Here is a 13,917-nt window from a genome sequence, read left to right on the forward strand (position 1 = left end):
AGGAGTGCGGTGGCGTGATCTCAGCTTAACGCACCCTCTGTCCCCACCCCCAGCCCCCCGGGGTTCAAGTGATTCTCCTGCCTCAGCCTCCCGAGTACCTGGGATTACAGGCACCTGCCACCACGCCGGGCTAATTTTTGTATTTTTAGTAGTCAGGGTTTCACCATCTTGGCCAGGCTGGTCTTAAAACTCCTGACCTCGTGATCCACCCCCCTCAGCCTCCCAAAGTGCCGGGATTACAGGCGTGAGCCACCACACCCCGCCAACTTCCACGCATTTTTAATATAGGAGTATATTTTTCTAGTAAATTAGGATGATGGTAGCCTTTTAAAAAGCACAGTGCTGTATATCTGAAGACCTGTTGCCAATATATTAGTTCTCTTAATAGACGTTTAGAAAGAATAGCTTTCAACATAGCTACAGTGTTGTATTTTATATATAGGATTATATATCAGTTAAGAACTAGCCAAATTTATTTTCAAACTTCAGATGTTTATCATGAGGTAACTTTGTTAAAAAGGAGATTCTTAAAAACAAGCAATTGTTTCTTATAGGTCCGAACAAGGTCAGTTGGTGAATGTGTAGCATTCTATTACATGTGGAAAAAATCTGAACGTTATGATTTCTTTGCTCAGCAAACACGATTTGGAAAAAAGAAATATAATCTTCATCCTGGTGTAACGTGAGTTAATTTTTTCCTTAAGAGCTATATATACATTTTTGCTAAGCTTTTCTAGATTTTTCTTGAGTTATGATTTTGATAATCTTGCTTTTATATACTTGATCTTAACCAGAAGGCCGAGAAGTGATACAATCTTGCTTTTATAATTACATTAAACTTTACCATCTATTATATCTTCATAAATAAGGCATTTAGACTTTTCAGTGTCTTATGAAATATTGTAAACTACAGTTCATATTATGAGACAAGCATATCATTAAAGCAAGATTTAGAATGTATATTTTTAATACACCATTGAGAAGAAATGGATCAGAACAGCTATGAAACCATGTTTTTCTTAAATTCAGTTCCATTCAGTATAAGCACATACAGTTTTAATCTTTTTTTTTTTGAGACGTAGTCTTGATCTGTTGCCCAGGTTGGAATGCAATGGTGCAATCTCAGCTCCCTGCAGCCTCCGTCTGTTGGCTTCAGGCGGTTCTCCTGCCTCAGCCTCCCGAGTAGCTGGGATTACAGGTGCCCGCCATGATGCCTGGCTAATTTTTGAATTTTTATTAGAGACGGGGTTTCACTGTGTCGACCAGGCTGTCTTGAAGTCCTGACCTCAAATGATGCACCTGTCTCGGCCTCCTAAAGTGCTGGGATTACAGGCTTGAGCCACTGCATCTGGCATACAGTTTTTTATAGAGGAAAAAAAACATGTATATGGTGACTTTCCTTTTCCTAGCTTTCCTGAAATTTTCCTCTAACAAGTAATATTTGAGAATTAGTAATGCAACTCTAGCTTAGTCCCAGTGACAGATACAGGTTGTTAAATCCATTCTTTATGTAAAATGTCTGATATGCCTAATTTATTCCCACGTTAAGAGAATTTATTGTCTTCCACCTCATTCAGTCTAGCTTTGGAGTGAAACATTCCACTACCACTGGCAATTTGTTACTTAAATAGAAAGAGTATTGAACCCCTTCTCTCTCATGAATTGCTTTAAAATGGTGATTGTTATGGTGGAATTAACTTTACAGTACTGTCCTTAATTATTCCCTAATGTTTACAGAATTAAAAAGTAATGCAAAGCTGTGACTTATTCAAGGTTCTCCAGTAAAGATGTTCTTAAAGCTGACCAAATAATTACCTTTAAAAGATGTGCTTGGGCTGGGTGCAGTGGCTCACTGCGGTAATCCCAGCACTTTGGGAGGCCAAGGCGGGTGGATCATAAGGTCACGAGTTCGAGACTAGCTTGACAAACATGGTGAAACCCCGTCTCTACTAAAAATACAGAAATTAGCCGGACATGATGGTGCACGCCTGTAGTCTGAGCTACTCGGGAGACTGAGGCAGAAGAATTACTTGAACCCAGGAGACGGAGGTTGCAGTGAGCTGAGATCACGCCACTGCACTTCAGCCTGGGCAACAGAATGAACCTCCGTCTCCAAAAAAAAAGAAAAGAAAAGAAAGATGTGCTTGTATGCTTATTTGATCTTGCTCTTCAGAGTCCTAGATTGCACTCTTTGTTTGTCAAGTTCATTTGTAGGTATCTCTGCTGGTCACTTCCTTAGAAGGTCAAATGCTGTAAAGCCCACAGTAAAATAATCTGAAAGGGGATAAATGGGTATGATTCACCCTTGGAAATCATGGGACAATGGACTGTGTACATCATCCCCCATTATTCAAAGCTGGTGATTGCTAAAGTGGAATTTCATAAATAGCAGTATTCCAAATTTTATCTCATTGCTTAATATTAAATTTATAGTTAATTTTTTTATTAGTATTCAAGCATAATAATGTAGAATTAGATATAGCTAGCTATCTAGTCTGCAGATATATCTTAAAATAGTCATGGTTTTCAAGCTGTTATATAGGGAAAAGCAATAGTAACATCTTTTATTTTTTTCAACCATTTCAGAAATAATGTTCACACATGAGCTACAGTCAGTCTGTAATCATCAGCAGTAACCACATAAGAACGGCCATGCTGGGTCAGACCCATGGTTCATCCAGTTTTCTCTTTCAGAAAGCATCACCAAAGTGTGGGCTGGCTTAGTTGGTCCTCTGTGATGTCAAGCTCAACAGGTTAGGTAGGGATGTGCCACCAAATGTTCTGATTTCTCTAATGATCTCCCTGTAGCTTCTGAAAACTTTTTGAAGATACTTTTATCTGTAACTTTGATGACTCTTAAGGTTAAATATTCTGTAGGTAGAGTGGCCACAGTTAAAAGTAAACAATATCTTAATAGTGGTCACTGGTATAATGGTATGAAGTGAACTAATGTGTTTTTCCCTTAGGCAGGAATACCATGGTTTTGTAGGCTTCAGTTGTAGCCCCACTGGGTTTTTTTAATAAAGTTTATTTAACTGAAAGAATCATACTTTTGTATTGAGACTCTTCCCTTTTAGCTGTGTTATGTCTTCTATAAGAAGCAGTGACCAAATAGTACATTTCTTTCCAGAGAGGGATAAATTTTTCTGATTTGCTTCCAGAACCATCTCTTCCTGTTAATAGCAGCACTTTAAGTGACTTCCTAAAACATTAAGCTAATGTGTTCAGAGAGACATTTGAGTGAATTTTCTCATCCTCCTTTTTAGGTCAAAATCCATAATTCAGAGCACATTATCCTGAAAGTCATTTGTTCATTTTTTCATTAAATTGTTGACCTTCCATTTGTTCACCAGAATGAAACACATTTTCCCCTTTTCTGCCCACAAACAGCCTTTGAAAGATTCTGCTACACATTGTCCCTATTTACTACCTGGAAGAATTGGGAGCCCTATTGGAGATTTCATTGTAAAATATTCAGCTTTCCAAGTAATTTTTCCACAAACTAAAAATTAACTCAGCGTAACTTTGGTTACCCGAATGCTGCTTCAGCTTTCTGGATGGTTTGTCTGATTCTGCCCTTTCCTGAACATTCTGGATGCTGTTAATCTTTAGGAAATATTGATAATAATTACTATCCTTCCACAGAATTATGGACTGTATCCAGAAATTAAAAATGATTTTGATATCAACTCTTATTTCCTTTGCTTTGGCCTTTTTTTTTTTTTTTTTTTTTAAGATGGAGTCTCACCCTGTTGCCCAGGCTGCTGGACTGCAGTGGCATGATCTCGGCTCACTGCAACTTCCACCTCCTGGGTTGAAGTGATTCTACTGCCTCTGCCTCCCAAGTAGCTGGGACTACGGGCATGCGCCACCACACCCAGCTAATTTTGTATTTTTAGTAGAGACGGGGTTTCTCCATGTTGGTCAGGCTGGTCTCAAACTCCCAACCTCAGGTGATCCATCCACCTCGGCCTCCCAAAGTGCTGGGATGACAGGTGTGAGCCACCATGCCAGGCCTTGCTTTGGCTTTTAACTTCCTTCATATTATCCATTCCCACCATAACATATTTATTTCCAGCAGTTCGTCATCATGCATCTTCTGTTAGCCTTAGCACCTGAAGTCCTTTTGGGACTCATCACACTTATGTCTGTGTGCTTCAAATTTGTTACGTAATTTTTCTATAATTATGATGATTAGCATAAAGCTCAAGAGGTCTTCAAGACCATATAATTTAATTCTATGTAGATTTATAGGTCTTCAAGACCATCTAATTGAATTCCCTTCATTTATAGATGAGGAAAATAAGGCATACAATGTAATTTGTAAGTATGTATTAGTTTTATACCTCAGACTATTAGAAGTTTCTTGAAGTCAGGTATCACATCCCTATATTTGTTAAATCCCTATAACCTAGGAGACAGTGATGACCATATAGGTTGAGATAAGTACAATTAATAGCATACTATAGACTATTAACACACACTTTAAGGAAATTCCTCAGAGCTTCCACTGTTTGCTTCTTATTTACTCTGCTCACAAAATTCTAAGAGATTTGTCTTAATATTTCTATCATACTTATGCTGAAGGAATTTTAAGATAAGTAACACAATTAAAATTTTACTGATCTTTCTGTTCTGTGCCTTGCACACCTTTAGGTACCAGTGGTGCAGGTATAAACAAAATAGACTAAAAATCCCTGTCCTTGGGGAATTCTAGTGTAGTATCTAGTATCAGCATACTTTTCCTGTAAGAGATAGAGAATAAATATTATAGTTTGCTGACTTTTATTCTAGTGGTTTAGTAGCACTTTTTGGATTATGAAACATTTTTATGTACATATATAATACAATCACCATATGTGTTAGATAGGAGAGGTATGATTTATCTACATTTTATAGGTAATACACTAAACCTGAGAGAGAAAAGGCTGTATCCCAGATCTTCTCACCTGTGTCAATTAACCACAGTTATGTAGTTCAGGAATGACTTAGAGAAGAAATGAGCTCACACACAATGAGAAAGTGACAGGATAAAACCAGCAGATAATCCCAGGAATTTAGTTAGCATCTTATAGCTCAGATCTGGCAGAAATATAATACCAAAAATATCCAGGAAGGTTTTAGGAGGTAATCAGTCCTTTTAAAAGGCTCAAATTTGTCTTTTAGGTATTGCCTTTAGGAGCTTTAAAATTCAATCTGTATTTGTACCGAAATTCTTTTGTACTCTTGCTAGACATCACCCCTATCACTTCAGTTAAGAGATCTTCTAGTTCTAGTTGGGCCACTTGCCTACAACTTTACAAGCTTCAAAATTTCTTATGGGTCTCTCAAATTTGTTACTTTAAAGCCTTTATGCATTTTTCCTATAAACGTGTAACCAAAAGGAGCTTTTCATTTAAATATTCAGATCCTGGTGTGATAGATAAAGCACTGGAATGAATGTTAAGTAAATATTAGGATATATTTGTTAATAAAGCCTTCTAAATTTAACCTCAACTAATTTTTAATTTTCAGCTTTTTAATATAAAAATGTTTAATTAATTTTAAGGGATTACATGGATCGTCTTCTAGATGAAAGTGAAAGCGCTGCATCTAGTCGAGCACCATCCCCTCCCCCAACTGCATCAAATAGTAGTAACAGCCAGTCTGAGAAAGAAGATGGCACTGTAAGCACTACTAATCAAAATGGTAAGCAACCAGAGAAACATTTCTGTTTCTTCATAATAAGAGACACTTTCTTTCAGTGACTTGGGAAGTTCAGTTTGGGTTTCTATTAAACTTCCAGAGCAGAAAGTAAAAAATGATAACACATGAAACATATGTAACATCAGCATACATACATACTAACAATACAAAGTGATTGGACATCACTAAAAAGTAATTTTAATAAAGCATGCTACCAACAGTGACTATTTCTTGTAAGAAATGTGTTCCTTTTCAGTAGCATCTCCTTTCCTGTCTATATAGTGGGTTGATTCCTAGATACAAGTATTTATGTTAACTCTTAGGTCAAAACCCTGCAGTTTCACATGAGATCTGCAGATAATTGTGAAATACCTTGACATAAGGTAACAAGTGCACTGTTTTGAATATTTAAGTTCTCTTTGATAGCATAATAACCTTGAAGAATGAGAAAAGATAGTCAGTATCAACCTGTACATTAATATTCTACAGAAATATTTGTTTTTCTCTCCAAGAAAAAGAGAAGAAAAAGGCATACTAATTGTTTGAGGTTCAGATAGTGTTTCCGTTTAAAATATACAGTGGACCAGAGATCACTGTGCTGATCAATAGTAAGAGCCAGAGAATTATTTTGATTTCTTCTTTGATTAAATGGTCTTGTTAAATAAAAGAGTTCCAAGAAGAAAGTAATAAGCTCCACCCCCAGCTCCTCTGAGGAAACTAGTGATAGGAGAGTACCAGTGGAGAGCTGACTTCTTCCTGACCGAAACTGGAAGAGAAACACTGTGAAAGCCTTGATCCTCTTCTGACCTTTGGTCTCACATTGGTACTGCTGGAGTGTATATGCTTAGTTCATTTCATAACCCCTCTCTGTTCCCTCACTACTTCTAAGAATAAACCATAAAAACAGAATTTAGGGCCCAGTAACTATGTCCTGATCCAAGGTTTATTGACTTAATGTCTAATGTGTGTCACATCCATTCTGAAGCAGAGTAAGATGCTAAGACTCTGACCTTGGGACTAACGGTATAGGCTCAGGGAGGCAAACAGTTGGCACTACTACTGCTTTTCCTGTTTGTTCTTAACATATTAACACCAAATAAATCATTTTCTTTTCCTTTTTAAAAATCTATTTGATGAGAACATGCTGTTAGGCTAGGAAAGTGTTCATAAGTTACTTATAAATTACTTGTAGCTCAAAAACCACTCACATTATGTACAGTCAAGACTGCCAGCTTTTTCAAAGAAAGGAAGGAACTTTTCATCCCAACAGTATATTACTTTTTTATATGGGGCTTTAATTAGTACTTTGAAATCTTACAGTTATTTTTGACCTAATCACAGTCTCAGCTAGCTTTTTGGACTTGTTCCTACAGAATTGTTCTCCTCAGTATATTATGATGCATAATCCCCATGTGCATTCATGATTTGAGTGCATTTTTGAGTTGGTCAAAATAGAATATTTTCTTTAATCAAAATACAGTATTTGAGGCTCATCCTTTATGCCGAATATTTTTCAAGCAATTAAATTGTAATTCAGTGATGCATCCTGTATTTTACTTATCACCAACATTTGCATTCCATTTTACAGTCAACTCTAAAATAAACTTTTGTTTTCTTTTATTAGAATAATTTTGCTTTTACTTTTCTCACCTGTTATAGACTTTGTATTTACTTTTTAAGTAATTTGTATTTTACTTAAGTAAATAATTCAGCACTTTCAAGTATATGCTTGGATAGTGCAGCATTAGTTTTTTAACATTATGACAGATTATTTAGGTCTACTTAAGGTAAACAGTGTGTGATCTTTTTTTTCTTTTCAAAACAGAGTCTTGTTTTGTCGCTCAGGCTGGAGTGCAGTGGCACAATCTCAGCGCAACCTCTGCCTCCCAGGTTCAAGCCATTCTTCTGCCTTAGCCTCCCAAGTAGCTGGGCCTACAGGTGCACGCCACCACACCCGGCTAATTTTTGTACTTTTAGTAGAGACAAGTTTTCACCCTGTTGGCCAGGCTGGTCTCAAACTCCTGACCTTGTGATCCACCCGCCTTGGCATCCCTAAAGTGCTGGGAATACAGGCGTGAGCCACTGCACCCAGCCATGTGTGATTAAAACAGTTCCCATAGATTTACATTAAGAATAAAAAAGCCATGACATCTTGCCTTTATATGGCAGTTTCTCAAGCTTTTATAAGAAAGAGCATTCATTTTGCTTTTACGTAGGTTTAGAATGTTGAAAACCTTTTGTTAAATCTGAGTTATTTATTGCATTTTCCATTAATTCAGCTTATTTAGACTGCTGGATCCAGTGCTTATTTGCTGTCAAATATACCTAATATGCTTTTAACATATGCCAAATTCTGTTCTTAGTTCTTTACATTTATTAACTTATTTAATTTTCACAACAACCCTGTGAAGAATTATCTATTATAATCTTTATTGTATATATGTAATGAAATGGAGGTACAGAAAGAGTAAATAATTTGCCTAAGGCCACATAGCTAATAAGTAATAGAGCAAGAATTTAGACTGTGTATACATAGATTTGATACCTTGCTTCCTTGATAACAATAACAACTTTACAATAAGCTGTTTTATAATAGTTTGCAAATTTAACTTTTTTCTAATTGTGGTTTCCTTTATATTTCTTTCAACTTAGGAGTGTCATCTAATGGACCAGGTGAAATATTAAACAAAGAGGAAGTAAAAGTTGAAGGGTTACACATTAATGGACCAACAGGTGGAAATAAGAAACCACTTCATGCAGATATGGATACTAATGGTTATGAAACAGATAACCTTACCACTGACCCAAAACTTGCCCATATGACTGCAAGAAATGAAAATGATTTTGATGAAAAAAGTGAGAGACCTGCCAAAAGGCGAAGGGTAAACAGCAATGGAAAAGAAAGTCCAGGTTCTTCTGAATTTTTCCAAGAAGCAATCTCACATGGGAAATTTGAAGAACTTGAAAACACAGATGACTAAATTTTAGACCTATTTTACTTTCTTTGGAGTAAATTCTGGTGTGACTAAAATTTTCAGGGTTGATGGGTTACCTTAAAAAGTTGATTTCCTTGAAGCAATTTGAAAATTTGAATTGAGTCTTAACTTTAGGAAATGAGGTTTCATAATTCTGCCTTTTGCAGATTTTTTTACTTTAAAGCTGTCAGACTCTTTTAAGGTTATTTTAAAAATTAGTAAATTTGAATGAACTAAAGATATATCTCTACCTTCTCATTTGAGTATCTTTAGTTCATTCAAATTTACTAATTTTGGTAAATTTGAATGAACTAAAGATATCTATACCTTCTCATTTGATGCATTAATCATAAAATTTCACTACAAGGTAATTTTTGCTTAGTTTGATGGAGGAATGGGAAAAAACTCAAGTCCAATTAATACCAGTTTCTCTTGAGTTTCTTGAAATGTCTTTAAAACAGACATTTTTTCTCACCAATTTGAGTATCTTTATTAAGGAAACCCTTATGAATCCTGAAAATTATGCTAGCATGATTTTTTTATATATAGAAGTTTAAAAATAAACCAGGTCAGGTTTGTATATGTAAAATTGTTGACATCAATGATGTCTTTCCATATTCTTATCTGGGCTGAAGAAATACATTCTGTATTTTTCCAGATTCTTTGTAGCCTTTGAAAGATTTTTACAGTACATATGTCTTGACTGAGCTGTCCTTTCTTAATACAAAAGCTTGTATAATTTTCTTAACTTGTACAGTTGGTAAACTTTTATGAGAGGAATTGTTATTCTGAGTCTGTCAGCTTTCATTTTATTTTGCTAAGGTTTTTCTAATGAATTTTTAAGTGTTTGTGTAGTAATTAAGTCATATTTCTTATCCAGGTGGTAAAAGCATTCATAAAGGATTATAAAAATTTATTTTATTTTTTTTTTCAGATTTCTACTTAAGGGCAAGTAATTTGAGAATTCTGAAATTAAGCATGATGCTTAGATTGCAGTTTGTTTTGCATTTGCTATAATTTTCAAAATTATTTTTGAAGCAAGACAAAAGTTTAATGTCAGCTTAAGTGCTTAAATATATCATGCTGACCAGAATCCTGTTATTTTTATATGCATCATAAAATTTCCCATTTCTGCATTAAATAAACAGAGGAGGGGTCAAGTGATACTTAGATATTGGCACACAAGGAACAACTGTGGGCAGGCAGTATTGATTTTATGAAGAGAAAGTGAAGTTTGAAAACTTTTCAGACTTTCTGGTTACAATCCAGTTTTTCAGATTTGACAATGCTTTTCCAAAGTGAAAATAAGATACACAATAATCATTGCTCTGTGTGATTACAAATAGGATTATCCGTCTGCATAGCCTTGTAAGAGTGCCATTTTATTTTTAGTGCTAAATTCTTGTTAAAAAATGTAGTTTTATATAGCTGATAGACCAACCTATATCCAAACTTTTATAAAATATTATTAATTCTTGTTTTTCTCACACAGGCATACTCCAGATGCTTCTTCCAGTTCACTTTTCAGCCATCAGTTCAAGAGCCAATGCCTTTTTAAAATAAAGCTTTTGTGGTCTTGTTTTTAATGGCTCAACTGTCTGATGCAATTGAGTGAAGGTTTGCACTGAGAAATTATCGTTTAGGCCTTACCCCCATGAAGTATTACTGTTAACATATGTTGAGACCGCTTCCCTTCACCAATGTGAACAACTTTTTTTCCCCCGAACAGTGTTAAAAGCCACTTTGCAACACTTGACTTCATATTAATGTACATTCACTGTTGTTACATACATATCTAAGTAAATCAAAATTTTGGGTGGAAGTGTTGAGAAGTGTGAGTTTTTTGTTTTTGTTTTGTTTTACTTAAAACTTTAATTTATCCAGAATGGCAGTAGCTTTAGCAAGCAGATGGTCACAATCTGTTTTCTAAATCATTTTTTATTAAATGAATCCAAAGTATCCTAGCTCTTTGTCAAAGATGGTATATAGAAACGTTTTTAAAGATTAGTGATGCTGTGCTTTTTGAATTGTTGCAGTGTTGGAGATGCCATTTTCACCTTTTTAAAAAGATGCATTTTATTTGCAGATTTGTGAAGTTCTTGCAAACTCTTACTACAGAAACGTTTTAAGTAAATTCTCAGGCATGTTGGCAAATATGGCACATGTATACATTTTAGGAAATGTTGCTTTTCTTAATCTTTTAAAAATATACCTAATGAGACATTCCACTATTATAATGCGTAATGCTCAGCTTTTTGTAAGGAAATATTTAATTGTATTTTGTGTTAATACAGGTATTTCACACAATAATTTGTTCTTAATGCAGCCACTATAACTTGATAAGTCATTGCACTATTTAAAAATTTTTAGTAATATCATGAATTTGCTAAAGATTTAGTACATTTCAGAACTTTTGAACTTTTGACAAATTGCATTGGGAAAAGAAGTCTGTTAATAGTGATTTAGTCTCCCCGCCTCATTCCCACCCCTGACAAAGCACTATCATTTTCATTTGGAATGGGTATTTTGTTTCATGATGTATTTTTAAATAGAGTTCAGGATCGGCAATTCAGTTCAACACAAGTTTGTTGAGCTTTAAAATGTATTTGAATATTTAAGTAGGCATTTAAAATTTCAAATTAGATGTTAAATTTATGCATAGTAATTTTGCACTGTAAAATAATACCCTTCTCCCATCCCGTCTGCCATTCTGAATATGCTTATTAAAATATTTTTTTAAACATACTTGCCTACATAATACTGTGTGAATATTTTCATTAGATTAATTCACTAAGTTTTCATTAAGAGATTGTTTGAATGATGCATGTTATTGACAATGCAAATATATATATATATACTGTTTCTTTTATTCCTGGACATATTGCACTACTTTTTCAGTGGTTCTTGGTCCCCTTTACCTCATCTTGGGTGATGTATTTTTGTCTTCTTTCCCTTTGCCACAAGAGATCCTTTCAGTCCCTAGACCTCCATTCACTGTTTCTCTTCTGCTGGATTATATAATTTAAAAATAATTTGTGCCCTTATTTTGTAGTGGAGTTCGTATCACATTATGTTTTGCAAAATAAAACTTGTTTTGTCACAATATTTGCTTTGCTATCAATGGACAATTAGGAGTGGGCACTTGGAGTAACTGAGGGCTGGTGAATTTCCATAGGCAATATTTACACGTGTGCTGATGACCCTAGGGGTGTGTAACTACCAAATCAGAGATACAAGGTTTTCCCAACTATAATCCATATTCATGAAAAATGCCAGTATGGAAAACCATGTAACACAGAAGAGGACGAATTTCCAAATTTTAACCTTTTATTCTAAAAATGACTTTCTCTCAAAATGACTTTTTCTGTATCACATAATTCTACTGATAAAACTTTTTACCATAAAAATTAACTCCCTTCTTTAATATCAAGTTCATCCTTTGCAAAATCTTAAAGGGTTTTCCACCCATCCATCCACCCACTTATAGACTGTTTTCATGTATCTGCATATCTGATTAACCTCTTTCTTTTCTAATAGCAGTTTTCCATAAACTCGTTATGTACCCTTAGTATTGTGATCTTTTGACAACTATACGGATGTGTTTTTCCTTTTCTGAATATGGTTTTTAATTTCAGTTTGGCTTTATACTAGTTTGTATAAAGAATTATAGAATATAAGGTACTTAAAATGTCATTTTGCTTGCTCTTGAGTAATAAGTAATTTGAACACAAAGGCTATTCTGTGAAGAGTATCGAAGAATTGCCATGTAAACTGGAGATGGATTCTAACTGTCCAAATTGATGGTGACGGTTTAACATTTAAATGTCAGTGATGACAAGCTTTCATTATGTTTCCATATACTCTTAATATCCAGCAAACATTTGGGCCTATACTTGCACCGGGTACTATGCTTGGCTTGTGGCTTCAGAGATGTGGCATGCCCTATTCTTCAAGAAGGCAGCAGGTAAGTGTTAATGGTAGAAGTATATGCTGAGTATAGAGACAGCAAAAAGGAATAGGCACGATCTCAAGAGAATGAATTTACCTTCCTCTTGGCCATATAGGTCTAGCTAAAGATTTTTCTTTTGTCAAACTTTGCTGGAATTAACCAACATGAAATGCATGACTTTCCCTAAGAAATTCTGTCTTTTAAAAAAATACTTCCTGCAGAGCTGGTTCTACCATACCAGCTGTGGATGATTTAGGACTCATCCCCTTTTTCTTGTCATTCACTGTCCCATGAGCACTACTATTAAGTGGAGAATCTCCTGATTTTCTGAAGTTTGGAAGAGAGGAGGCCTATTGCAAATCTGGCCTGGTTATAGAACATTCACTTTTTGGTATTCTCATCGTTGTTAACATGAATGATTGAATGTAGAGTTGGCTAAATGTGTTTTTCTGCACACTGGAGTTTATATTTGTAGAGTTCAGGTAGTTCTAAAATAAATGGTTTCACTCATTAGCAAAATTAGATGATCCCTGAAATTAAATTGACTTTGGATTAATATGATGAACATATAAACTTCTAAAAAATTATTTGAGACAGGGTCTCTGCTGCCTAGGCTGGAGTGCAGTGGCAAGATCATGGCTCACTGCAGCCTTGACCTCCTTGGGCGCAGGTAATCCTCCCACCTCAGCCTCCTGAGTGGCTGGGTTTACAGGTGTGCACCACCATGCTCAGCTAATTTATGTTGTTATTTGTAGAGGCGAGGTCTCACTATGTTGCCCAGGCCAGTCTGGAAATCCTGGGCTCAAGTGATCCTCCTGCCTCAGCCTCCCCAAGTGTTGAGATTACAGGCGTGAGCCACCATGTCTGAGCTTAAACTTTTTAAAAAAGAAAACATATGGGCCTTGCATTGGGGGTAGTTTCTTCCAGAAATAAGATCAGGTAGAGAACTGCATCAGAATAGATTGATCTGAGCCACTTTAAATTCTTGACCAGAAAATCTAGATTCAGGTTAAGAACTTGTTCCCAAGAGGGACTTTTCAAGTCCCTTAGTCTACTCTTGTCACCAGCTGTGCTGTAGCCTAGTGAACGTGAGAAACTAGTTCTGCTTAGGAGCTAATAGTGGTGCCACTCTAAGTATATCCTTTTTTATTTTTGAAAGGTACTCAATGCCCTCTAAGCATCTATTTGTACATGACAGAAATTTACTTGGGTGGCTGGTGGTTTTGAGCTTTCCAACAGCCTGAATTATAAGCTTTGTGAACTGCTTTGCTGTGTGGCCTCTTCTGTTGTCTTACGCATTTGCCTCTT

General features: G+C 35.5%; 1 protein-coding gene across 12 annotated transcripts in view; it reads left to right on the top strand.

Annotated features, from left to right (window-relative positions):
* MIER1 (mesoderm induction early response 1, transcriptional regulator) overlaps positions 1-12,363 on the top strand; it is a 67,801-nt gene extending 55,438 nt beyond the window's left edge. For 5 of the 12 annotated variants that reach the window (XM_011936861.1, XM_011936860.1, XM_011936864.1 and 2 more), the window contains 3 exons: positions 555-682; positions 5,549-5,688; positions 8,338-12,363. In XM_011936861.1, the coding sequence (XP_011792251.1) occupies positions 555-682; positions 5,549-5,688; positions 8,338-8,666 (597 nt within the window). In that variant the 3' untranslated portion in view covers positions 8,667-12,363. The remainder of the gene's footprint in view (positions 1-554; positions 683-5,548; positions 5,689-8,337) is intronic. The other 7 variants (XM_011936867.1, XM_011936863.1, XM_011936869.1 and 4 more) reach the window with 3 other exon arrangements.
* The last annotated feature ends 1,554 nt before the right edge of the window (positions 12,364-13,917 follow it).

This window comes from Colobus angolensis, unplaced genomic scaffold (assembly GCF_000951035.1).
Source record: "Colobus angolensis palliatus isolate OR3802 unplaced genomic scaffold, Cang.pa_1.0 Scaffold158, whole genome shotgun sequence".
Classification (NCBI taxonomy): domain Eukaryota; kingdom Metazoa; phylum Chordata; class Mammalia; order Primates; family Cercopithecidae; genus Colobus; species Colobus angolensis.